Source organism: Malaclemys terrapin, chromosome 14 (assembly GCF_027887155.1).
Source record: "Malaclemys terrapin pileata isolate rMalTer1 chromosome 14, rMalTer1.hap1, whole genome shotgun sequence".
Classification (NCBI taxonomy): Eukaryota; Metazoa; Chordata; order Testudines; family Emydidae; genus Malaclemys; species Malaclemys terrapin.
This window is the reverse complement of record NC_071518.1, coordinates 17,856,083-17,883,767: the sequence shown is the minus strand read 5'-3', so window position 1 is coordinate 17,883,767 and position 27,685 is coordinate 17,856,083. Positions and strand designations below refer to the sequence as shown.

Sequence of the window (27,685 nt, the reverse complement as noted above, 5' to 3'; positions counted from 1 at the left end):
GGGAGGTATGGGATCTGCTCGCCATATGGGGAGACGAATCAGTGCTAGCTGAACTCCGTAGCAGTAAACGAAATGGCAAAATACTAGAAAAAGTCTCAAAGGCCATGAAGGACAGGGGCCATAACAGGGATGCACAGCAGTGCTGTGTGAAAATTAAGGAGCTAAGACAAGTCTACCACAAAGCCGGAGAGGCAAACGGAAGGTCCGGGGCAGAGCCACAAACATGCCGCTTCTACGCAGAGCTGCATGCCATGCTAGGGGGTGCAGCCACCACTATCCCAACCGTGTGTTTTGACTCCATCAATGGAGAATCACACAACAGGGAAGCGGATTCGGGGTACGAGGAAGATGATGATGAAGACAATGAAGATAGCTCACAGCAAGGAAGTGGAGAAACTGGTTTCCCCAACAGCCAGGATATGTTTATCACCCTGGACCTGGAACCAGTAACCCCCGAACTCACCCAAGACGTGCTCCCAGACCCTGAGGGCACACAAGGGAGCTCTGGTGAGTGTAACTTTGTAAATATTTCACTGGTGTTTAATGTGTTTATATTTCAAGCGTGTTTAATGATGAATTTGCCCTGGCAATCGCGGCCAGTACAGGGACATCTCCAGCTTCATGAGCCATGGCATTAATGGGTAGGCTGGGTCCCCAAGGATAACGATAGGCATTTCAACATCCCCAACGGTTATTTTCTGGTCCGGGAAGAAAGTCCCTTCCTCCAGCTTTTGAAACAGACCAGAGTTCCTGAAGACGGGAGCATCTTGTACCTTTCCCGGCCATCCCACGTTGATATTAGTGAAATGTTCCTTATGATCCACCAGGGCTAGCAGCAGCATTGAAAAGTACCCTTTTCGGTTTATGTACTCGCTGACTTGTTGCTTCGGTGACAAGATAGGGATATGGGTTCCGTCTGTCGCCCCACCACAGTTAGGGAATCCCATTGCAGCAAAGCCATCCACTATGACCTGCAAGTTTCCCAGAGTCACTACCCTTGATACCAGCAGGTCTTTGATTGCGTTGGCTACTTGGATCACAGCAGCCCCCACAGTAGATTTGCCCACTCCAAATTGATTCCCGACTGACTGGTAGCTGTCTGGCGTTGCAAGCTTCCACAGGGCTATCACCACGCGCTTCTCAACTGTGAGGGCTGCTCTCATCCTGGTATTCTGGGCCTTCAGGGCAGGGGAAAGCAAGTCACAAAGTTCCATTAAAGTGCCCTTACGCGTGCGAAAGTTTTGCAGCCACTGGGAATCATCCCACACCTGCAACACGATGCGGTCCCACCAGTCTGTGCTTGTTTCCCGGGCCCAGAATCGGAGTTCCACGCCATGAACCTGCCCCAGTAACACCATGATTTGCACGTTGCTGGGACCTGTACTTTGTGAGAGGTCTATGTCCATGTCAATTTCCTCATCACTCTTGTCGCCGCGCTGCAATTGCCTCCTCGCCTAGTTTTGTTTTGGCATGTTCTGGCTCTGCATATACTCCAGGACAATGCGCGTGGTGTTCATAGTGCTCATAATTGCCGCAGTGATGTGAGTGGGCTCCATGATCCCCGTGCTATGGCGTTTGGTCTGAAAAAAGGCGCGAAACTATTGTCTGACGGAGGGCGGGGCGAGTGACGACATGGCTTACAGGTACAGGGAATTAAAATCAACAAAGGTGGCTGTGCATCAGGGAGAAACACAAACAACTGTCTCACACAGAATGGCCCCCCCCAAAGATTGAACTCGAACCCCTGGATTTAGCAGGCCGTTGATTTCACGGAGGGAGGAGGAAGCAAATGAATACAGAACAAATCTGGTCCATCTATTTTTTTACATCTTAAGCTGGCAGCAGATGGTGCAGCATGACTGATAGCCATCGGCATCTTCTGGGTGCTTGGCAGAAGATGCTGTACCATGACTGCTAGCCATCATCGTCAAGACGGTTCAATAGGACTGCTGGCAGGACTGAGTCTCCAGGAGACAAAACATTTCTGCCCGGGTGCCTCTGACCGAACTCACTGAGGAATACGACGACGATGGATACCAGTCGTAATACACCATCTACTGCCAAAAGGCAAGGAGCTGCTGCTGTGTAGCAATGCAGTACCACGTCTGCTGGCACCCAGATGACATATGGTGACGGTGAGCTGAGCGGGCTCCATGTTTGCCGTGGTATGTTGTCTGCACAGGTAACCCAGGTAAAAAGGCGCGAATCGACTGTCTGCCGTTGCTCTGACGGAGGGGGAGGGGCCTGATGACATGTACCCAGAACACCCGGCGACACTGTTTTTGCATCATCAGGCATTGGGATCTCAACCCAGAATTCCAATGGGCGGCGGAGACTGCGGGAACTGTGGGATAGATACCCACAGTGCAACGCTCCGGAAGTCGAAGCTAGCCTCGGTACTGTGGATGCGGTCGCCGACTTAATGCACTTAGAGCATTTTATGTGGGGACACACACAATCGACTGTATAAAACTGATTTCTATAAAACCGGCTTCTATAAATTCAACCTAATTTCATAGTGTAGACATACCCTAACATAGCTTCCAAATCATCTGGCTCTCTACTGAAAAACACAAGATTTCTGCCTGAAGGGGGTAAAAGAAGCTTGAAAGAACCCTCTGCCCAATAATGTACTTTCCTTTAAAATTTTCCTCTCCACTTTCTTTGTAGCTTAATCCTTACATTTTTTTATTCTCCAATAACTTCTCTATAAAACTAAGTGTATGAAGACATTTTATATTCCTGTTATCATTATTGCAGGCTGGGCTGGTAACACTACCTATTAATGTTGCCTGACATTTCCCATTATACAACACTGTTTTTCAGTTGCGTTTAATTTTGCTAATCTTTAACAGTTTGAAATTTTTCATGTCTGGCAGAATTTATTTATTTATTTAAATGTTAGGCAAAATGGTTCAGCTGTTTTTTAAAACCAGGCTGGGGGAAATAGTGATTTGCCCATGTTTTTAAAAAAAAAAAAAAAAATCTGGTGACCTTTTTCTTTGAACAGCTCTAATACCCCATGCTTTGGAGCAGAAACTTTAAATTTGGCGGGGAATGTGTTTTTTTTTTTTTTTTTTTTTTTGGGGGGGGTGCCTTTTGCCGTCCCTATGAAAATCTGCCCAATCTGGCCAAGTTTTAAGCTTTTGAAAAATTGCGGTTTCCATATGCTCATTAGAGACTTCTTTGACTTTCAGCAGCTAAAATCTTGAAAGATTCCATTGTCACTGAACATGTGCAAGCCTCTTGCAGCTTCTTGTGCTGACCAAAGTGCACGTGCATCATCTCCAAAGTGATTGAGCATGGTCCAGCCCAAGGGTACAGGGGCTCAGAAGGACTTTCTCTGTAATGGCTGACATGCAGTGGATCTGAGAGTAGGGATACTCCGATTTTTCACAGGTTAGGTGTTGGCCTAATGCAGGGGTCGGCAACATTTGGCATGCGGCTCACCAGGGTAAGCACCGTGGCGGACCAGGCCAGTTTATTTACCTGCTGATGTGGCAGGTTCGGACGATCGCGGCCCCCACTCGCCATGGTTCACCGTCCTGGGCCAATAGGGGCGCCGAGAAGCGGCGCGGGCAAGGGATGTGCTGGCCACGGCTTCCCGCCGCCCCCATTGGCCCGGGGCCACGATCAGCCGAACCTGCCGCGTCAGCAGGTAAATAAACTGGCCTGGCCCACCAGGGTGCTTACCCTGGTGAGACGCGTGCCAAACGTTGCCGACCACTGGCCTAATGCTTCCTCCATTAAAGGCAGTGGTAAAATTCCATTAAGTGGGTGCAGAGTTATGCCAACATTTGAATGCTTTTGAAAATCTCACCTTTAACTTTATGTTCAATGTTTGTACCTTAAGCTGAAGCAGTTGCAATTATTCATCAATTTTTAATCATGTTTTTCCTCCAAGAAAGATCAATGTTGGCCCACTCCAAGAAAACATGCATAATTCCAAGTTAATGCAACAAAAGTTTGCTTAAATGACTATGCTAACACCACATGATTTTGCTTTCAGTCCATTAATATAGGAATAGCACTTTACTTACAGTAGTGTGTGTCATAGGTTAATGCTCTTTCTCCTATATTGAATAAAAGTGCAGTCTACACGTAATAATTGCTCAAAAGTTTTAGTACTTTCTTATCCATCATAACTCAGGACTAGGAAATTAACACATTTTGTGCAAAATTCATCATGCTAGGTGTCTCTTTTACCCTATGTTTGTCTCTAATTTTGTATAAGGTGATGGTTCCCTTTTAAGCTTACTGTTGAGATGAATACGTAGGGGAAAAGCAGTTCATCAGAAGAACAAAAAGACCCCATATGCTGCACAGTAGTTGCCAGTTGTAATGATCAATCTGACCCAGTTTTTAGCTCCTCCTATCGAATTTTTTTGGTTACTCTGGCACAATTCTGTATTGTATATACTTTAGGAATGGGGTTAGAATTGCACAGAATCATGTACTATAAATCTATCTAGAGAATGTTGTAAAATACATTTATTATAATATAAAACACTTGAGAGCATTTTAAAAAGGCTGTTGGAGCTGTTTTTGGACTACAGTTATATAAATCACGATGTGTGGGGCTGTCATAACTATAAAGGGAAGGGTAATAGCTGTCCTGTGTACAGTACTATAAATCCCTCCTGGCCAGAGACTCCAAAATCCTTTTCCCTGTAAAGGGTTAAGAAGCTCAGGTAACCTGGCTGGCATCTGACCTAAAGGACCAATAAGGGGACAAGATACTTTCAAATCTTGGGGGGGGAAGGCTTTTGTTTTGTGTTCTTTGTTTTGGGATGGTGTTCTTTCTCGGGACTGAGAGGGACCAGACATCAATCCAGATTCTTCACATCTTTCTAAGCAAGTCTCTCCTATTTCAAACTTGTAAGTAAATAGCCAGGCAAGGCGTGTTAGTTTTCCTTTGTTTTTCTCAACTTGTAAATGTACCTTTTACTAGAGTGTTTCTTTGTTTGCTGTACTTTGAACCTGAGACTAGAGGGGAGTCCTCTGAGCTCTTTAAGTTTGATTACCCTGTAAGGTTAATTTCCATACTGATTTTACAGAGATGATTTTTACCTTTTTCTTTAATTAAAAACCTTCTTTTTAAGAACCTGATTGATTTTTCCTTGTTTTAGATCCAAAGGGGTTTTGGATCTTGATTCACCAGGAGTTGGTGGGAGGAAGGAGGGGGGATGGTTAATTTCTCCCTGTTGTAGATCCCAGGGGGGGGTTGGAACTGATTCACCAGGAGTTGGTGGGAGGAAGGAGGGGAATGGTTAATTTCCCCTTGTTTTAAGATCCAAGGGGTTTTGGATTTGTTTTCACCAGGGATTTGGTGAAGGTTTTTCAAGGCTTCCCAGGGAGGGAATCCATTGAAATGGTGGCAGCCGAACCAGAGCTAAGCTGGTAGTTAAGCTTAGAAGTTTTTCATGCAGGCCCCTACATTTGTACCCTAAAGTTCAAAGTGGGGATCTCAGTCCTGACATGGTGAATAGCGGTGGGATCATTTTAAACCCAAAAGCCAGTGAGATTTTTTTTTCCTTCTAGCTGCTTGGAAAGCCGAGCTGGAAGTAGATAGATGCATATCTTATCTCTCCTTGCCTGAAGGCAGAGGTGTTAAGTTTTTTTTACAGGTCCTTTGTTAAGAGAAGGGTTCAATTAGCAAATGACTGGTAAAAGGTACTTACAAGCTGAATTGTTTTTTTTTTCTTTTTACATCCTCGGGAGTAGCTAGTTAGAAAGTTACTGTTAACTCTGCAGCAGCCAGAGCTGAGAGCTTCCCAGTTTGTCAACTGCAAAGGGGGTGACCCAGCACAAGAAAACAGGAAAATGACTACCAAAGAAGAAAAAGCCAAAGAGGAGGCCCACAAGAGAGAGATGGAGCTAAAAGAAAGAGAAGAAAAAGCCAAAAAGGAGGCCCATGAAAGAGAGATGGAGCTGGAAAAAGCCAAAGAGGAGGCTCACAAGAGAACTATGGAGCTGAAAGAAAAAGAGGTGAAGATGAAAGAGAAAGAGATGGAGGAGAGAGAAAAAGAAAGGAAGCATGAACTGGAAGTAGCAAAGGCTAAGCAGGATGCACCAGCCAATGCTAACAACCCCCCTCCAGGTACCACTTCCCATCCCAGAAAATTCCCCATCTACAAGGCAGGCAATGATACTGAGGCCTTCTTAGAAAATTTTGAAAGGGCCTGCCTTGGATACAGCATCACTGCAGACCAGTACATGGTAGAGCTGAGGCCGCAGCTCAGTGGACCCTTAGCAGGGGTGACGGCTGAAATGCCTAAGGAACACATGAACAGTTATGAACTTTTTAAAAACAAGGCCAGACTCAGAATGGGGCTAACACCCGAGCATGCCCGTCGGCGGTTCAGAGCCCTAAAGTGGAAACCCGATGTGTCATTTACCCGTCATGCCTACCACATTGACAAAAATTGTGATGCCTGGGTATCAGGAGCAAATGTTCAATCTCTGGAAGATCTACTTTCCCTAGTAAAAATGGAGCAGTTTTTAGAGGGTGTTCCTGAGGAAATAGAAAGGTACATCCTAGATAGGAAGCCCAAAACTGTAACTGAGGCGGGGGAGATTGGAGCCCAATGGGTGGAGGTGGCAGAAAAGAAAAAAACTAGTAGCAGTTGGAGCGAATATCAGAAGGGGCAAACCGAAACAAAACCTTACCACCGGGGACAACCCAAGGCCCCACCCACCTCCCAAGGGAAACCCCAGACGCCTTCTCACCCCACCACACCGGTCTCCACCAACCAACCTCGTCCCGGTGATACCTTAGCAGGGCGATGTTTTAAATGTAATGAACTGGGACATATAAAGGCTCACTGCCCCAAGAACCCCAACCGATTACAGTTCATTACACCCCAATCACACCAAAGATCCCCAAACCCAAATGCCTCTCTCATACCCTCGGAGCGAAGGGAAACCTTGAGAGTGGGCGGAAAGAAGGTTACCGCTTGGAGGGACACTGGGGCTCAAGTGTCAACTATCCACCAATCCCTAGTGGACCCCAAACTCATCAACCCAGAGGCTACAGTGACAATTCAACCCTTCGTGTCACAATCTGTAACCTTGCCTACAGCCACGTTGCATGTCCAGTACAAGGGCTGGTCAGGAATGTGGACTTTTGCAGTCTGACAATTATCCCATTCCCATGCTGCTGGGGGAAGATTTGGCCAACCATGTGAAGGTAGCCAAGAGGGTGGGAATAGTCACCCGCAGCCAGGCTAAGCAAGCTTTCACCCCCATCCCTGTTCCTGAGCCGTCCACCAGGGCCCCGTCTGTGTTACCGGAGACCCAGACAAAGGTGGTGGAACTGGATCCTCTGGCAACGACTGCAACAGCCGTAGTGGATCCAATCCCAGAGACCCAGCCAAAGCCAGTCCCAGAACCGGAACTGGCAACGCAACCAGCACCAGAACCATTGCCAGCCCTGAGTCCAGCACTTGCAAACCCGTCTACAACTCCAACGCCAGAGGGCACCAGCGAGCCTGAACTGGCAGAAGCAGCAGATAACCCTACCCAAGAGGCTCAGCCAGAGCCTGAAATACCACATAGTGCACCAGCGGACAGCGGTTCACAGTCAATGGAAACAGCCCCAGCACCTGCATCGCTTCCAGAGGGACCAAGCCCCAGTCCACAGTCCAAGGAGGAACTGATGTCTCCAGCATCAAGGGAACAGTTCCAGGTCGAGCAGGAAGCAGATGACAGCCTTCAGAAAGCTTGGGCGGCGGCGCGGAGTACCCCACCGCCTCTCAGCTCTTCTAACCGATCCCGGTTTGTTGTAGAACAAGGACTTTTATACAAGGAGACTCTTTCTGGTGGGCACCAGGAAGACTGGCATCCTCAAAGACAGTTGGTAGTTCCCACTAAGTATCGGGTAAAGCTCTTGAGCTTAGCCCATGATCATCCCAGTGGCCATTCTGGGGTGAACAGAACCAAGGACCGGTTGGGGAAGTCCTTCCACTGGGAGGGAATGGGCAAGGACGTTGCTAATTATGTCCGGTCTTGTGAGGTGTGCCAACGAGTGGGAAAGCCCCAAGACCAGGTTAAAGCCCCTCTCCAGCCACTACCCATAATTGAGGTCCCATTTCAGCGCGTAGCTGTGGATATTCTGGGTCCTTTCCCAAAGAAGACACCCAGAGGAAAGCAGTACGTACTGACTTTCATGGATTTTGCTACCCGATGGCCGGAAGCAGTACCCTTAAGCAACACCAGGGCTAAAAGTGTGTGCCAGGCATTAACAGACATTTTTGCCAGGGTAGGTTGGCCCTCCGACATCCTTACAGATTCGGGAACTAACTTCCTGGCAGGAACCATGGAAAACCTGTGGGAAGCTCATGGGGTGAATCACTTGGTTGCCACCCCTTACCACCATGAAACCAATGGCCTGGTGGAGAGGTTTAATGGAACTTTGGGGGCCATGATACGTAAATTTGTAAATGAACACTCCAATGATTGGGACCTCGTGTTGCAGCAGTTGCTTTTTGCCTACAGGGCTGTACCACATCCCAGTTTAGGGTTTTCACCATTTGAACTTGTTATGGCCGTGAGGTTAAGGGGCCATTACAGTTGGTGAAGCAGCAATGGGAGGGGTTTACGCCTTCTCCAGGAACAAACATTCTAGACTTTGTAAGCAACCTACAAAACACCCTCCGACATTCTTTGGCCCTTGCTAAAGAAAACCTAAAGGATGCTCAGGAAGAGCAAAAGGCCTGGTATGATAAACATTCCAGAGAACGGTCCTTCAAAGTAGGAGACCAAGTCATGGTCTTAAAGGCAATCCAGGCCCATAAAATGGAAGCGTCGTGGGAAGGACCATTCACGGTCCAGGAGCGCCTAGGAGCTGTTAACTATCTCATAGCCTCCCCCACCTCCAACATAAAGCCTAAGGTATACCATGTTAATTCTCTTAAGCCCTTTTATTCCAGAGAATTAAACGTTTGCCAGTTTACAGCCCAGGAAACAGATGACGCGGAGTGGCCTGAAGGTGTCTACTACGAAGGAAAAAAGGATGGTGGCGTGGAAGAGGTGAACCTCTCCATGACCCTTGGACGTCTGCTGCAGCAGCAGATCAAGGAGCTGTGCACAAGCTTTGCACCAATTTTCTCAGCCACTCCAGGATGGACCGAACGGGCATACCACTCCATTGACACAGAACTCCAGGAAGAAATCACAGCCAGTGTGGAACCGAACATCCAACACTATCTGTGATTTGGGGGGCGTGTCATAACTATAAAGGGAAGGGTAATAGCTGTCCTGTGTACAGTACTATAAATCCCTCCTGGCCAGAGACTCCAAAATCCTTTTCCCTGTAAAGGGTTAAGAAGCTCAGGTAACCTGGCTGGCATCTGACCTAAAGGACCAATAAGGGGACAAGATACTTTCAAATCTTGGGGGGGGGAAGGCTTTTGTTTTGTGTTCTTTGTTTTGGGACGGTGTTCTTTCTCGGGACTGAGAGGGACCAGACATCAATCCAGGTTCTCCACATCTTTCTAAGCAAGTCTCTCCTATTTCAAACTTGTAAGTAAATAGCCAGGCAAGGCGTGTTAGTTTTCCTTTGTTTTTCTCAACTTGTAAATGTACCTTTTACTAGAGTGTTTCTCTTTGTTTGCTGTACTTTGAACCTGAGACTAGAGGGGAGTCCTCTGAGCTCTTTAAGTTTGATTACCCTGTAAGGTTAATTTCCATACTGATTTTACAGAGATGATTTTTACCTTTTTCTTTAATTAAAAACCTTCTTTTTAAGAACCTGATTGATTTTTCCTTGTTTTAGATCCAAAGGGGTTTTGGATCTTGATTCACCAGGAGTTGGTGGGAGGAAGGAGGGGGGATGGTTAATTTCTCCCTGTTGTAGATCCCGGGGGGGGTTGGAACTGATTCACCAGGAGTTGGTGGGAGGAAGGAGGGGAATGGTTAATTTCCCCTTGTTTTAAGATCCAAGGGGTTTTGGATTTGTTTTCACCAGGGATTTGGTGAAGGTTTTTCAAGGCTTCCCAGGGAGGGAATCCATTGAAATGGTGGCAGCCGAACCAGAGCTAAGCTGGTAGTTAAGCTTAGAAGTTTTTCATGCAGGCCCCTACATTTGTACCCTAAAGTTCAAAGTGGGGATCTCAGTCCTGACAGGGGCTGTTCAATGTAACTTCTAAGAGAGTGTAGAAGTTAGCCAATTAACAGCTCAAGTTTAGTTGCAAAAGCTTGATCTTAATGCTCATTAATAAATTGAAGGTTCATAAAAGTGCTCTCTTCCTTTGAAGTTAGTCAGTCAAATTACTGTCAATTGTGAGGCAGCTATTTACAGTAATGTTAGACTTTATTATGTGTTGTTAATGCAAGATCAGGCCACCTCCCGGCAGACTATCCTGCTTTTAGTTTAGCAGACTCTCTTCACCTCGACGTTTGACTTTTGTATACAGCCACTGTGCTTGACAGGTTTTCTTTTTGCTATTTAATGTCAAGGTTGGACCCAAACCTTGCAGTTCTATTCAGTGTTTTAACCTGTTTGTTTACACTGTGCTCAGTTAAAAAGTATTGTTTAGACATACCTGTGATTGCAACATGTGTAGATATACCTGAGCTAGCAGAAATTGATCGTGACTTTTTGTGACTGGTGCTTTTTGTAGTAGTGATGGAGAGATTGTGTTCAGAAGGGTTGGATTGAGTTGTGTCTTAATAAGTGCCTATGTTGTTCTTTAAATCTAAATGTATAGTCACACCACAATGAAGAAGTAGACAGAAACAAGACATAGTTTGAGTTTCCTTGAAATTATTAATATTGATACGGGAAACCATCAAACACTAATGTAACCATAAATTCCTTCATTAAATCCAAAAGCCAAACTGTATTTATACAATTGCTGTAAATATGCCTAAAAAGCCTAACTAATAAGCAATTTACTACATCAAAACAGTAACCAAACATTTATAAGCATTTGATCAAGATACTTACAAACGGGCTAAATCTGGGGTGCTTAGACCCATGTTGGTCGGCTCCAACGTGGTCAGGCAGGTATTAGCAATGAACCCCTTTAAGAGTTTACCTTTTATACCCTTTAACAAACAAGTGATGTCATTGCCAATTACTCTACTGACTTCCGCAAAAAAACAATTTGAGACAATTTACCCTTTTTTCCAGTCTTAATCTAGACTCACAGCCTCCTTTCTTCCCAGGGCCTTTCCTTTCTTATCTTCTCTCTCCACGGCCCCCCCTCCCCCTTGCTTACCAGCAGTAGTAAGGTTTGAGCTTGTTTATTTAAGATCGTTTTTCTTTGTCTTGTTACTGCAGTTCTTTTACTTTTACTTTTGGAACCATACATCCTTCCCATACTACAGGTAATACTTACTATTCTCATAGCCTTCATTTACCTGCTGACTGGGACCTTTTCCCTCTTGGCCACATACTATAAAGAGAAAATGTTATTTTCTTAATTAAACTTAGGCTAACTTTAATTCTTTAGTTTTATATATGTATTCTACAAGTGCTTATGTGCCCCTAATTACATTAGTATCATACAATTTTTAGTGTGTTTACCCTGGACATCCATTTGAGGGAGGGAAGTCCTATTATTTCTGTTTTAGATGGGGAACTGGGAACCAGAAAGACTAAGTGACTTGCCCAATTTCACACAGGAAGTCTGTGGCAAAGCAGAAAATTGAGTCCGTCTCCTGAGTCCCTGGCTAGTGCCCTAAGCACTGGACCATCTTTCCTCTCACAATACGGTTTCTCAGATGAGGAGAGGTGAGTCTCTACCTTAATCAAGGATCGTGTTTTAGAGGAGCTATAGAGAAAGAACAAACAACAGAACATAAAATATTCATGTTTTTCTTTTTTTTAAATCTCTAAAGGCATTAGGCCGTAATTACAGAAAATCATCTAGGAGATCTAAAACCGGTATAGGAAGGGATATTGGACATGAACAATTCTGTTTTCACCAGTTCATTCCTTTTGGCAGAAGTCCTACGATCCCATAGCTGACTTGCCCTGGTTAACTTAACATTTCTAACTACAACAGATGTGAGGACCTCACAGAAACTGTTGTGAGAGCTGAAATGGGAGAGCACTTCAAAAAGTGCTAGCCTGATTAAGTCCTGCTCATGCCTGACTGAACTGATGAAACTGGTGATACTAGCCTTGAGGCAGGCCAGAGGAGAAAAGTGTGTGCTTGTAATAGAGTTGTATAGGGTTTGCCAAAGTTGTAATTACTGACTCAGTGTTTAGAGTCTAGGGTAAGAATATGAGAAGAGAACTGTATGCACAGCATTGCCCCATTGAAGTCTCTGGAAGTTTTGCAATTAAGTTCAGTGGGGATAGAATTTTCCCTTCTGTTATGGGTGCGCTAGTCTTTTGATACTCTTTGCTGTTTGATATATAAAGAAGGCTTAAAAGTTATATTTCTCCTTGTGTTTTACATTTAGAAACTAACAGATAAATAGAGTTTAAACAGTCTGACTAAAAACTCCCACCTCCCCATAGTTGCTCAATTTCATCTCTTAGGACTCTAGTGATGCTGTCTTGCTAGTTCTCCAGTCACTGTAGAGTCTTCCAGGCTAAACAGAATTTCTGAGAAGCAGGGGGGGAAATGCCTTTTTTGGGGGTGAGGTGGGTAATCAACATCAAACATCCTTCAGGCTGCCTTTATAGATGTCACAGATCTGGCTGAACTCCTGTTGGACACTCACGAGGCTGCTGTGAGGGGATCCACCTCACTGGGCCCCCTGTGCTTTAAGCCTCCAGAGTCAGAATGGAGTCCAGACACTGTTCCTGGCGTGGGGTCTCTAGGCATACTGTTGAGGTACAGATTCTGTCTAGCACGCCATTCTGAGAACTGAGACCATATGAACCAACTGCCTAGCTCCTGGGACCGTGCTGGCCCCTTAGACTCCCTCGCAGTTTAGACATATTCTCTCCCAGAACTCCAGCCATGTGGGAACCCTGGGTTTACAGTTTACCTCTTCAGGGGCATGTGATAGTGAAGTGAACAGACACAGATAGACTTGGCACAGGATTCTAAAATACCATTGTTCTTTACTTTATAGCATGAGAAACACAGATCCATGTAAAATAATAAACACATCTCTAGGCATTTCCCTGCCTCTGATTTTTCACAGCTCTGAAGTGTTCTTTGGGCTTGGGAAGAGCCCTCTGGGGTGACCAGGATCCTTCCTCTCCAGCTTATGACTTCCCTTCAGAGACATGGAGCCTCCCTCTAGGTCAGCTTTCTCTGACTGTGGCCAGTTGCAGTCAAACAGTACTCCCTGCTATGAAAACCTGCCGGTCTCTTTCCCCTCTCCTCCCCAAAGTTCCTGTCCCTGCCCCAGAGAGTCTCTCAAGTTTGTGGCCCCCTACCAACACCTGGTTCCTTTGTTCTGCTGCTGGTGTTCTCCATCTTCACTTCTTCAGCCCCCTGCAGACAAGCTGAAAGAAATAGCTTCTCCCTGTTCCAGACAGCCTCCTTAGCATACCAGTGGTTCAGTCAGAGTGCAGTTGTTAAGGTTAACAACTCTCCATTGTGCCTTGTTGGGACTCAGTCCTTGTCAGCAAGGGGTAGATTCCACATTCACATAGAGGCTTTCCCTGATACAGCAATTTTCTAATAACTTCATAGTAAAACCAAGATTCTTACTTTGTACAGATAAAGTTCCCAAATTTTCACAGCATACAAAGAACCAAGAAGGCACCTGCCCAATTTTTTTCCCACAAGTTATTTTTAAAGGGGAATTGTCAACATGAAAATTGCATTTATATTTGAATTATACCTATTATGGTTAAGACTGCTATCTGAGAGATTCCTTTTTTCTCATATTTTAGTTTTGTTCATTTTACAGAGTATATTTCACTCTATCCCCTGCAGTCTTGCAAACACTTAGGACTTACGCATGTGCTTAACTTTACACCTTCATTGAATTCAATGGGACTGCTCCCTGTGCAAAGTTTAAAGTGTGTAAACATTTGCAGGATCAGGACTTTAGACTTTTTCTTTTATGTGAGGCTGTAACTCAACAACAAAGGATGGGGGAGGGGAGAGGGGAATTAAGTATTTGCAGAAGTAGGGAATTTTCAAATCATAACAATGGGGTGAGGCCCGTGGAGAACATTTGAAGCTATTCTAAAATTTTTATTTAAACTGACTACATTTCTAAGTTGACCGACCCTTGAAATAAATGTAATGGGAAAAGGCATTTTAAAATGGTATTGATCTGGATGTTGGCACTAATAAGCAAAATCAGTTGGATATTTTCTCCAAGTTCTGAAAAGACATATGAATAATTTAAAAAGGAAATAAAATGTTTGCTTTATCGTTTGCACTTTATACTGTTGGACTTAGAAAAGGGGGTTCTTTTTTCGGTAGCCCATGACCAGTGGCTACGTTGACTTTAGATCAGTATAATTTTGTTACTATAAGTTTTGTAATACATGAAGTACCCCAAAAGTCTTGCACTAATTCCTTTTATTCTTGCTTTCAAATAGTGCCCTATTCTAAACTAAAATTGCACATTCTTGAGAGTAAACTGATCATGTTCCCAATGGAAATTTCAGGAATACTTGTGGCTATTTTCAAAATGTGGAAATCTATTTATATTTTTTCCATTTGTTTTTTTTCCCTAGGTTTTGGCACTGATTGCATTCATCTGCATAGAGACCATCATGGAATGCTCCCCTTGCGAAGGCCTTTATTTCTTTGAGTTTGTGAGCTGTAGTGCATTTGTAGTTACTGGAGCTTTATTGCTTATGTTCAGTCTAAATCTTCACACAAGAATACCACAGATCAACTGGAATCTTACAGTAAGTTCTCATCCAAATTTTCATATTGTAAAAATAGCTGAATAAACATTTTAAGTTTGTTCTTTAAACTCTGCCTGTCTTTTACTGAAATTTAAGATCCTGAATAAATGCTATGTATACTGAGTAAAATATATATCTTACTTATGTCCAATTTGAACACCCACGGCGTAGTGTGTCTTTAGAAATGTAATGAGATTATAGGATGTTAAATTAAATAAATCTGGAATTGTCTTCTAGCAATTTCTCCTCCTCTGAAAGAGAGCCTTTCTAGCAGTGCCAACATTTATTATTTATGGCTGAGGTGGGCAAAAATACTCTTATTGTATAACTTTGAGAAATGCTGTCCAAAAAAAGAATTAGGAATCCATTTTATTAGATCTGTAAATCAATACAAAAAGTTGTTGGAATGTATGGCAAATATGTTTGTAATAACCTGCTGCTGTTTTTTGACACTCCGAGTGAGGGTATATGCTAAATCTCTTGTAAACATGAACACAAGCATTATGTTATTTTGGGGGGAAATTGCACTGTCGGCAAGGAGAAGTCAGCTCCGTTGACTTGGTACATGCCTAGAGACTATAAAAAACCTAGACTAGCAGTCCTCATGTTCACAAATACAAGAAATGTGGGTGTGGGGAAAGAATTGCCAGAAACTCTCATTCATTTTGGATGTATCTTCATTTTCTTGCTTGCTATGAGCCTAACTTTCAGACTTGGTTGCCTGAAATGAGCAGGTAGATCAGCATGTAGACCCATTGAGCACCTACATCCGTATTAACTTTTGGACATATCTGTATGCAGTTCACCTGAGGAAATGAGTCTATGCTCCTTTGTTCTGGCCTCTGTTCTGCCTTACCACCACCACTGTTGTAATCTAGTATAAATTGCTGTTGTAGTTGTACATTAGGCGTGCAGTCCCAGTGGATCAGCCATCCCTAACCTTAGCAAAGCTGCCAGATTTTTGCTGCTCCGTGTGTGACATTTTGTGCAAATTACTTAACAGACAAATGTACATATTTGCAAACAACTTTCATATATCCATAAACGTCAACACACCCAGTCCTGAACCATGCTGGTAGTAGGAAATGGAGATGCCCAAAAACTGGCAATTGGGGATGCATAAATGCATGGAGAAAGCATGTATGGGGAGGAAGCTGAATGAGGTGTTTGGGGGAAGGGAAGTTGAGGAAACATGGGGCTTGTGCCTGGGCCCCTCATCTTCTGTCTCCATTCTGCTCTGCCTGCTCCTCCTGACTGCTCCTACCCTGTTTGGATTCAGCAAGGAGAGGGGAGATGGCTGGCTGCTTGTACCACAGTGGCCATTGGCAGTCAATAGTAACAATGGCAGGCCATTCTTGTAGCCCAACTGGATGCATGATGTCTCCACTGTGAGGTGGGAATGTCGGGCAGCGCTGTCAAGTGCACAAGAACGTCACGTAATAAATAAGACTTGGCAGCTCTGCTTATGATGACCTCATTATTGCCTAGGATGTAGGGTAAATACAAGATTTCATGCATATTACAGTGAAGCAAGCCTGACAACGACTGCTGGGTTGTTCAGATAGTCTTCATGACTCTGCTAAAGACTGCTTCTTGAAGAAGCCCAAACATCTATTATTATTATTTTTTTTAATTTTCTAATAGAAAGAAATCAGCATGTGTGGATCAGATCTGCCCTTGTATACAGCCATGTAACTCCATTGACTTCAGTGGTTTTGTATAGATAAGCGTAAATAATGGTGGGATTTGGCCCTGCATGTTAGTGCTTTTACTGCTTGCAAGAGGATTTTAACTGTATCATGAATGCACATGGGTAGAGAAGGTTGACTGAGGCTTCCCTTCCCCTTCTTCCCCTCCCCAAATAATGCAATAAATTTGAACTGTTTAACTTCAAGGTCCTTTCAACCACTCTTGGTACTTATTGGTTTGAATAGCCCTGTTCAAGCGATGACAAATAGTTGTACTCAGAATGAGAAATCCATCTCTAGCATAAGACTCTGATAGAGGTCTTTGAAAAGAAGGGATTTAAAATCTTTTAACTAAAAATAGAGCATTTTGTTGTTTGGGTTTTCACTTGATCTGGGAAAGTAACTTGGACTCATCTTTATTTATTTATTTTGAAGTTTGTTTTATTGCTATTCTAATAGTGAACAGAAGGTTTATTTTAAGGCTTTATTCCATCTGCCCAAATTTAAAGGTATAATCTCAATTATATAGTAGTTATGATATGTAGTACTGGATTAGTAAGAATCCTTACTGAAGATATTTTCCCTCAGATTTTCATACGTACACAGTAATGTTTGACATGGGAGAGCTTGTAGTAATACCTAACTGTGTAGTGCATGGATCTACCTTGTATGAAATTGTGATTCAACAGATTTGACTAGGGTATTTTGACTAAATTTATAGTTCTTGTCTTAATACTCTGTGCTGAAGTCTATGTGCCCATAAGTACTATTTTAGTGCAGTATAAGGTATACAGTACTGTATTGAGTGGCCAGAGCGCAGCCTGAAGGTCACAAATGGAGTGGGTTGCAGATGCCCTTGCATCACTACATAGGTGTGGTCAACAGAGACATACAGTGATACTTCAGTAGCATTTCTACTTTCCATTCAAGTATTTCAGTGTGTTTTATAAACACCAAGTAAACTCTGCACTACTACTCTTGTGAGAGAAGTACTTTTTATTACCCACATTATGAAAATGAGGAAACTGAGACTGTGGCTTGGTCTGCACTACCAACTTATGTCAGGATAACTACATCACTCTTGGAGAGGTGGAATACCTATGTAGAGGGGTGAAGCTCTCCCGTTGGCGTAGGTAGCATCTTCACTAAGCGCTACAGCACAGTGCCGCAAGTGTAGACAAGCCCTCAGAAGGGTTAAATGACTTTTCCAAGGTTACACAGGAAATCTGTGGCAGAGCAGAAAATAGACCTGGAAATTACTGACTCCCAGTAATCCAAGACCATCTTTGTTTCCCAGCTCTCCAAATTGAGGTAAGTGCCTGCAGGATAGTTTGTTGGGACCTGTGGTCTGGAGAATTCTATGCTGCAATCTTAATTAGGATAGCTCAAGGCTGATCTGGTATGCATGCAAATTGAGGCCTTCAAGCTCCTGGCAAGCTTGGGCAAAGTTAGGATGCCCCTGTAGTACAAGAAGAATTTTATCTGTGCTTTCTGGCTACAGTGATTTTTTGTCTTGTGCAATTCAGCGATGCAATATCTTTGTTGTTTCTAATACAGGCTGTACACACACATTAACCTTATTTTGTTCATGTGGCAGATTGTGTGCTTCACACTTTTTCTCAGAGAAAATATTGTGGTGCTTTTTCTATCGTTCGACAGTTATTTAGGAATTATGCAGCCTTTCATGTTTGACACAATCTATTAAAAGCATTTTCAATAATGACAACCATCATAATTTCTCAGTAGTGTTCAGGAGACATGCGTATTCCTATCTATTTACAGTTTCATTAGTTTCAGTACCTGTTCAGTTAATCATCAATTTCAGGATGGTATTTCCTTATCTAAAGACTAACTGCAGGTTTTTGAAGTTTAATGTAACATAATTACAGAGGCTGTTCTGGCAGTACAGAGGTTCAAACATGCCACATTCTTTTTAGCCTTTTGAGTAGTTTGTAGTGTTATGACTCTTTCCTAACCTTATCTGAGATGCACCCATCTGTATAACAAACTTCCTGTGCAAACAGTTTATCCTCAATAAGCCTAGAAATTAAAGAGGAAAATAATTAGGTCATCTAGTCCACTCCCATGGGCCCTCTGTAGTATGTTGTAAAAATTGGTATTTCTTTATAGATCAGTTGATCAATGCCCCAGCATTTTACCATGGGTCATAGATGGTAGCAACCTGGGCATCTGTGCCAGCAAAGATGCATCAGCTGCTGCTGGTTGCGTATAGCAAACTGAGATTATGCAGATTTTCAGTAAATAACCTTTTTTTCATTTAATATCAGGAAACATTGAGGCTATGTCTTTGTTTTAACCCCCGTTCTATCTGTTCATTGAAATAGTACTTGAAATCCATAGCCTACAGCATAAGAGCACAGCATACAAATATTGTGTTTTCTTTGGGGAGCGAATTTCCTTCTGTGCCCTTACATCAGTCTTATCCCTAACTAGGCCAGCCTGTTAGTGACAGTAATCCTTACTAGCAACACCAATGTTTGCCAAAATAAGAAAAAATGCTCCTTGGGTTCTGCCTGACTCCTCTGTCTATCGTAAAAATGCATTAGTCTGCCGACATCTAGCACAGATACACAAATATTACAAAATCCATCGTTTTGTGGCTCTTACATTTTCAGCCATTTCAGCAACAGTGTTTTGTTTTCATCCTAATTAGAAATGCAACTGCCACCTAAATATTATTGAGATACAGTATCTGAAAGAAACATGGGATTTCTGAAGCTAGGAAAGAAACTTCTCTGGAAAGAGAGCTAAAAATTGTGTATCTGTGACAGTGAGATAAAAGAATGGATCAGTCATTCCTCTGTGCTGCGTAGGATTATCAACATTACCATGAGATGTGAGGACTTGGGGGAAATGACAGTGGAAATTTCCATTTCCCTCTGTGATACACAGCTGAGCTGTGCATGCTATTTTGCAAGGATACTTGAATGTAGCAGCAAGGAATGTACATTTCTACACATGTTCCAGATGATCCATAGGCATCGTAACTGCATAGAAATATTTCAAACAAATTACTTATAACAAAGTGGGTTAGTATAACTACATTTGGCAAAATGTGTTCATTATCTGTTTATTATTTGAAGCATAAGCTGCTTGGACAGGGTGAAATACATAAGTGAGGTACAAGTGGAATTTGTTGTGGGTTTGCATACAAAGGGTCATGGTTTGGCAGAACTATGTTGAAGCACACAGTGGCATGGAACATAAACAAGGATTGTATGACTAGTTAAGACCAAGAGTGGAAAATGTAACAGAAGAACATAAAAATCTAGAAGTTTTGAAAGCCCTGCACCTGGGTTACCAGGTATATAGTCTCAGTATTAGAATCTTGTCCTATGTTGCTATAGAGGATGATTGTTACTGCAGAGATCTGCAGTAGTTTTACAATAATTTACAATAATTTCCCAAAGCCACAATGTGTCTGTGTCAGAACTAAGAGAAATCAAAACCTCCCCAATGAAGATGGGGATGGTGAACTTACAGGTCATCATTAATTGTTGTGGCAGGCAGTCCAGCATGCTGAAGTTCAACAATCTCTTGGATGAGGGAGTATGAGCAGAGTTGTTGCAGATACAGATCTTTAGTTATTCCATCAGTAAAATGGACTTTTTTGTGACTTAGTATTTGCATTTAATTTCTACTTACATAACCAATTGCTCCAACTAGAATGTTCGTTATACTGTCTGTTGATGATCTGACTTTGGTTATATCTATTCATGTTAGTGATTTGTTTATATCTAAAACAAACACAAGGTCAACAATTGTCAAGAATGTTAGAAGATCAGCATGTAATAGGTTTTTAAAATCAAATGTGTCTGGATTGCAATGTTGGCTCATGTCTCCCTCAGTTCTGTGTCAGATACTAGTTAACAAACACAGGTTCATTGAACATGAAGATTGAGCACTGGATGTTCATGTTGCTTGAAAACATGCTTCAGAGTTTTTTAGAAAAACAATGGGTACAAATGTCCAAGTAGGTGACAGTAAAATAATTGATGTTGCTCTGAAGAAACTGTTTTATTGTATCGGTCTTGGCTTTAAATATCTCCATTTCAAAGTTGTAGATTAAAGAGCATCACAGAGGAGACGGTTAAAGAACACCAGACTTTTTCGACTTGTAGATATTGCATGGGAACCCGGAAAAAGTTGTCTTTTATTTTTTACTTCTGCCAATAAAGAGGTGGTCACAGTTCAGGGCAACTATACCTGTATTCTGCCTCCGTGGTCCAGAGAGGCACCTGTTCTTAGGATTCCGGTTCCCCATTCATACCTCTCTTGGGCAGAGACATGGGTCTCTTTCCTTCCTGAGTGGGGTATTTCCAGACTGCACAGTTCCATGCCTACATTGGGAATTCCCAAGAAAGTCAGAGTGCTTCAGCAGGCCTGCTTTGCCTTCTCTTCAAAGGCTATAAACCGCATAATTGCCCATAGGTATAAGATACCACACAGCTTTTCCTAAGCAAGCTCACTTATTCTTAAGGTGAAAGCATTACGGAGAAAACATTAAAAACAATAAAAGAACCTACACACATGCTAGTAAACTTACCAGAGATCACCCCAGCTCCAAAAATTGTTCTCACAGGTGATAAATTCTTCAAACCCACCAAGGGTTTTTTCTGCAGTTACAAGTTCATAACCACCTTGGCTCAGAACAAGAGCATCCATCAATAGGTCAAGTTCTTCCAACCCTTTCCAGGGTGGATTGATACCTGCTTTGGATAGAAGGTCCTGTCCATTTGCTCGATCAGGCCCTGAATCAGTTTAAACTCAGGCTGTTTATCCAAAAGTCCTTTTTTTTGTTGGTTCGCTGGAGAATCCAGTTTGAATCAGGATATACAAGTCTCGCCAGGAGGTGGTACCTCTTGTGAGGTGTTACAATCTGAGTGAATTTGACTAATTGCCGCTCACTGTTTTTAGTTCTTGGAGAGCTGTGGTCCTCCTCCCCTATGGAATTACATACAATCCCTGGCCCAAAATGATATATAAACTTAATTGAGTAAGATTTAACTTAATTCAATAAAGTTTATCCAGGATACTGCAGGAAATTGCCATATCTGTCACAAAGATGTCCTTTAAAAAGATGCATCATTTTCATGTTCTTAATTTATGAACCATTGGCAGGGTTTATTATATGCTGCAGGCTTGTGTTCTAGGTGCACCATCCCTATTTGATTTTTCACAATTTATCATCATGGGTGGTGCATCCTTCTGCTAAGGATGCCCTAGTAAAACTAGCTTAAATACAAGGAGTACTTCTGGCGCTTGGCCTCTATTGCTAGTGATATGTATAACAGTAGATAGTAATGTCTGTTAATGTCTAGGACTAGAAACACTTGGCAGAAGAATTGGTAAGTAGTAAGGTGCAAGGGGTTGAGAGGGAACAGGAGACTGAACACCATGGAATTTAAAAAACAACCACACACATACACGAAGAGAAGTTAGAAAATAAAGAGGTGGAAACGTGAAAACAGTGAATAGAAATGGCACATTTGTCACTCTTGTACAAGAACACTGCTTCCAGCAAAGCCTATGCAAACACCCAGAAATGGTGAGAGCCATCTAAGGATGAAATCATCTGACCCTGACCGCCTCTTCCAATGCCACAAAATCGTGTCTTGTCCCTTAAAATATTAGCCAAGATTTTCAGGCGCAACTAGTGATTTTTGGATACCTAATTTTTCTATGTGCCCAATTTGAGATGTCTTTAAAGTGGCCTGATTTTCAGAAAGTGCTGAACTCCCAAAATCATTAGTCATTTCTGAAAATGTTGGCTGTTGACTGTCTTGCCATGGGTGGGAGCCTGTCCCCTTTGGACAAATTTCTAACATGAATCCTGAATTTTTAGTTGCAGTATCCAGTATTTGAATACATTCTTTGTTGCATGGGTAAAAATAAATTAATATGGAGGTGAGAGGGGTGGGAATTGGATTCTAACACATTTAATTTGGTTATTTCTTTATATGACATTTTTACTTTGCAAACCATATTTCCATTAGTTAACTGCACTGGGAGTGATCATATGATGTTTAATAACATGACTACACAGTAAAATTATGGGGTGATCAGGGAGATTGGGTTCAGCAGACTGACTGGTATGTGTATAAACTTCAAATTGATAGCTACACACAGGAACAAGGAGAAAACAGCCCAAACCTTGTAGAGTAAAGTGATGGTTTGGGGAAAGAATTAGAGACATTGGACAATGAAAATGAAGCTAAAAGGAAATGTTAGTTTCAGCTCTCTATTTTGCAGAAACTAACTTGGAGAGTGGTAGACCTCAAACTTCTATAACAGGTTTTTGACAAACTCATCCCACTGAAATGCAGGTTTCTTTTCCAGATTATATACATTTAGATGGAAGTTAAAATAGTTAAATGTAAGCTTTTTGGATTTCAAGAATTGAATGGCAAAGAGAAGGATTCTGTAAAAATGCCCTGATAAAATAAGTATCCTTGTAAATGAATTTAAAAAATACATAATTTGCCTTTACATAGACTGCACAAGCCATCAGAAGCTAACTGTTTTAATCCAGAATTTCTCCTGGAAAATTACATATGTTGAGGTTTGGAGATGAGTGGGTGAGGGCACGTGGCTGCCACTGCCACCACTGGGCAAGAGAGCCAGCGCCTGGCAACGGACCCAATCGGTAATGCTTAAGGGAAAGAACCTTTCCCTATCTGTTCCTTTGCAGCTCTTCAGAAGTTACTTCCTGCCTATAAGCAGCAACAGACTTCTTCAAATTCACAGACTCTATTCAGTCTCTCCACTACAGTTAGGCCCCCCAAAATGCCGCCCCCCAAATCCTGCCGCCCTAGACAACCGCCTAGGGTTGCCTAGTGGAAGCGCCGGCCCTGCACGTAGTTACTAATATGTGCACCTTCTGTCAATTGCGGGAACAAAAAATGTGACACGGTGCTAAATGTGTAGCATAAAATGGGAATCCGGCTTTTGAAAATATAGCCCTGTGGACCTACTGTTGTCAGTCAGATATCTGCCCCATGGATAAGACATTGAAAGTGACACTATCTAACAAATTTTAGATACTTCTTTCATTTTGATTAGAACAGTTAATATGACCATTGGATAACAAATCACTAGCAAGCAACAGCAAATCAATCTGACATTAAATTATTCCTGAGAGAGTAAAGGATCAGTAGCAGTCTAGAGTGGATTTGACTCAGATCCTAGACTTTATTCTGTTATGGACAGCAGCTTTGAACACCGTTTTATGGCGCAACAGGCTGTCTCATGAGGTTGCTGTAATTTCAGCTGAAATTCTTCTATCTGTGTGATGTGGTTTTACTTTGTCTATAAATACAATAGTAAAAACTTCAGCTACATCATGGCCAGATTTGAAACTACATCTTTTTTCAATTAGCTTATTCTTTTTTATTGTTATGGTTACTCATTTTGTCATCTTAATGTATAATGTTTTATTTTTTTTTTACGAAACATCTTTTGCTTCTAGAATCCTCACCATAGCTTTCTCTCTTCCTTTGGGCTTTAGCTTCTTCAAACCAGATTTTAGCATTTAAAGTTTGAGGCTGTCATGTTTTTCATTTGAAATGAGAAGCACTGCTTTTTTCAGAGGGAGAAACTTGACAACTTTCTTGAAAAATTCAATAGAATATGATAACAAATACTTGCTTTAGTTTAGACAGTCTCTCCAACTACCACCCTGCCTCGAAGCCTCCTTCCTAAGAAAAATCATGGAGAAATGTCGGGACAGTCTAACTTCAGCAGTATTTCACATTCTGTCTTAGACCTCTCACAGTCAGATTTCAGACCAGCCTATGACATGGCAATTGGTCTTGAGGCATTGATTGGTCTTTCTGTTTATGGATAGGGTAGAACTCCTTGCCTGTACTACTCGGTATCCTTTTACTTGGATGTTCAGGTACAGAGTTGAAGGTCACAAGATCATTAGATCATCTAGTCTCATCTCCTGTATACCACAGGCCATTAAATTTCACCCAGTTACCCCTGCGATGAGCCTAATAACTTGTTTGGCTAAAGCATACCTTCCAGAAAGACATCCAGTTTTGATTTAAAGACATCAAGAGATGGAGATTTCACCATTTCCCTTGGCAGTGTGATCCAGTGATTAATCACCCTCACTGTTTAAAAATATGTGCTTTAATTGTACTTTGAATTTGTCTGGTTTCAGCTTTCAGCCCTTGGTTCTGGTTATGCCTTTGTACACTAGTCAGTGATTCCCAAACTCTTTACTAAGGCGACCCACCAAATGCATTTTGGTTTTTTTTTTTTTTTTTTTTTTTGTGACCCACCGAGATCCAACTTCATGAGGAATTGCAGGAGGGGCACAAAATCATAAACCAGTGTCGTCGTCCTTCTGTGATGCCCGACCACTATTCCCATACTGACACCAACCACCTCTGCCCCGGCACTACAATCTTAGTGGCCCAGAGTGGAGGAGAGCCTGGGAAAAGAGCAAGCTCATCCCTCAAGGCTGGGCCCAGCTATGTGCTCTGGGTATTTTGGCCTATCCCTGCTCTACACGTCATGATGGAGGGGTGGCTGCACCAAATTTGGGTTCGCGGTGCTGAGGCCTCATATGCTAGGTCTCTGGAGCAGAGAGCCAGGCTCTTCACTCCAGCAGAGAAAGGTCTGATGGGTTCTTCAATCTAGCAGAGAAAGGTAGAACAACGATCCAATGGCTGGAAGTTGAAGCTAGACAAATTCAGACTGGAAATAAGGTGTACATTTTGAATGCTGAGAATAATTTATCACTGGAACAATTAACAAAGGATCATAGTGGATATTCCATCACTGGCAATTTTCATATCAAGACTGGATGTTTTTCTAACAAATATGATCTAGGACAGGGGTCGGCAACCTTTCAGAAGTGGTGTGCCGAGCCTTCATTTATTCACTCTAATTTAAGATTTCACGTGCCAGTAATATATTTTAACAATTTTAGAAGGTCTCTTTCGATAAGTGTATAATATATAACTAAACTATTGTTGTATGTAAAGTAAATAAGGTTTTTAAAATGTTTAAGAAGCTTCATTTAAAATTAAATTAAAATGCAGAGCCCCCTGGACCGGTGGCCAGGACCCGGGCAGTGTGAGTGCCACTGAAAATCAGCTCACGTGCCGCCTTTGGCACACGTGCCATAGGTTGCCTACCCCTGATCTAGGAATTATTTTGAGGTAGTTCTGTGGCCTGCATTTTGCAGGTGGTCAGACTTAGATGATCACAGTGGTCCCTTCTGACCTTAGAATCTCTGAACCAGGTCACAACACCTGGAAAGGAGAGGAGCCACCATTGCAGGGTGGACTTGCTCTCAAACTCCAAACCACCCCCACTGCACCCAACTAGCTGGACCTCTGCACTGGGCCCACAACCTATCTACAGCCATCCCAATCACAACCTACTGTTTGGGAAATACTGTACTAAATTAAAGAGACTTTTAGTACCTTCTCTCTGTGAAGTTACTTATCTGCTGTAATCAAGTCACCCCTCAAAAAAAATTTTTTTTTTTTTTTTTTGAGCTAAACTCTGCATTTGGTAATATTAAAATGAAGTTTGTTTGACTGGGCCCAGCTCACCGAGTGATCCAGATTGTTCTGAACGATTGCCCTACCTGTATCATTATTTACCACTCCCATTGATCTTTGTGTCATCTGCAAACTTTATCAGCAGTGATTCTATATTTACCTCCAAATCATTGATGAAAATATTGAATAGCATCAAGCCTAGGCATTACCAACCTCTTCACAAGACTTAGCTGAAGTGGACAGTGCAACGCTATGATGACTTGAGTCATTCCCCTCCAACAGGACCTAAAGACTAGTACTGAGCAGCTCTCATGCAGTCACAGGGATCAGTACTGTATATTTCTCCTCCACTTCGAGAGGTGGTGAAATGCTACTTGCTCCCAGAAAGCAGTAAATGGACCTCTTTATTTTTTGGATGGTAAGGCCTTCAAGATAGGAACTGTGCCTTCATATATACTTGTTCAACATCTACGCCTAGGCTCCTGATCTTGGTTGTAATACTCCTTGGCAAATATAACCACCATCACCTCAGACTTGCCTGGGTATAATTTGAAGTAGCTGCTCTTTAGACAGGTGCTGATCACGTGCAAACATTTTGATATCTTTGGTCACTGACCTTTCCCTCCATTTTTCAAGGTAGCCTGGCAGTCTTACTGCATTCATTACTGATTCTGGATACAGGTTGCAACAGTAGTGAACAATGGATTTTTCTCCAACGTGTCAGGAAACTGTCTCTTCCTTTTAGATGAGGATCTGGCCACAGTGATCCTTGTATTCACCTCATTGTAATTTACTGTACCTGGGCTGAGATCAAAGACAACACAACCCCAATTTGTACAGAATGTAGTAGCCCTTCTTCTCAGAAATTTTTTTCAGCTGAGCACATAAATCATGCCAGTGATTTGCACCCTCTATAATCTGTCCTTCCAGTGTTTTTGAAATCCCTGGCCTTTAAGGCAGAAAATAGTTTGGGGCCTTGCCATGTCTTTTCACAACCCAAAGTGACAGCTGCTTTCATAGTGAAGCTAGCTGTGGCCAGGTCAAAGTTTGAGATTCCTGGAGCTTAGTCAAGGACCCTTGTCCATGGAATGCCCCACTTGAAGAAATATGTCTGAGTCCAAGCATAACCATTTTTACAGCACTTAACAAGACTTGTTTTTTACAAAAATGTTGCTGCAGTAAATGATGGAGAGTGGGAATTGGCAGTAAGCAAAGTGCTGAATGTAGGAAAGACTAACAGCAGAGGCCACTCTGGACAACTGTGTGCACTTTAATTACAGATAATACAGTGATGGGCACATTTGAAATACCTCCAAAACATTTTGTATTGTAGTTATCAGTTGCCGCATTTGAATTTGAAACTATGGTTTGCATTGCAGCCTTGGTTGTACAAAGCTGATCCTTCTGTCCCTTCAGTTAGTGTTATTCCCTTCTCCCAATTACTTCATGTTCCTTACGTTTACCTACCCTGCCCTGTCCTCAACTGCTGCATTGCATGCTCTTCCTTGCCCCTATCTCCCTCACCTTCAGAATTGCACTCTGCTTGTCTTGAAGAACTGGTGGTAACGTAGCTATCTGAGCAGCTAGAATCCAAGGCAACACTAATGGCTTCTTTCCCTTAAAATGATGCAGGAGGGTGCCCTAAATAACACGCTAGGGATCTTTTATAAACT

At 42.5% G+C, this 27,685-nt stretch overlaps 1 protein-coding gene across 4 annotated transcripts in view; it reads left to right on the top strand.

The window, feature by feature from the left end:
* Nucleotides 1-27,685, top strand: part of CMTM4 (CKLF like MARVEL transmembrane domain containing 4) — a 76,235-nt gene that overhangs the window by 26,706 nt on the left and 21,844 nt on the right. For all 4 annotated transcript variants that reach the window (XR_008447123.1, XR_008447125.1, XR_008447124.1 and 1 more), the window contains exon 2: nt 14,606-14,782. Coding sequence is in view for 1 of the 4 variants with exons in the window: in XM_054049153.1 (XP_053905128.1) it covers nt 14,606-14,782 (177 nt within the window). In the remaining 3 variants the exon portion in view is untranslated. The remainder of the gene's footprint in view (nt 1-14,605; nt 14,783-27,685) is intronic.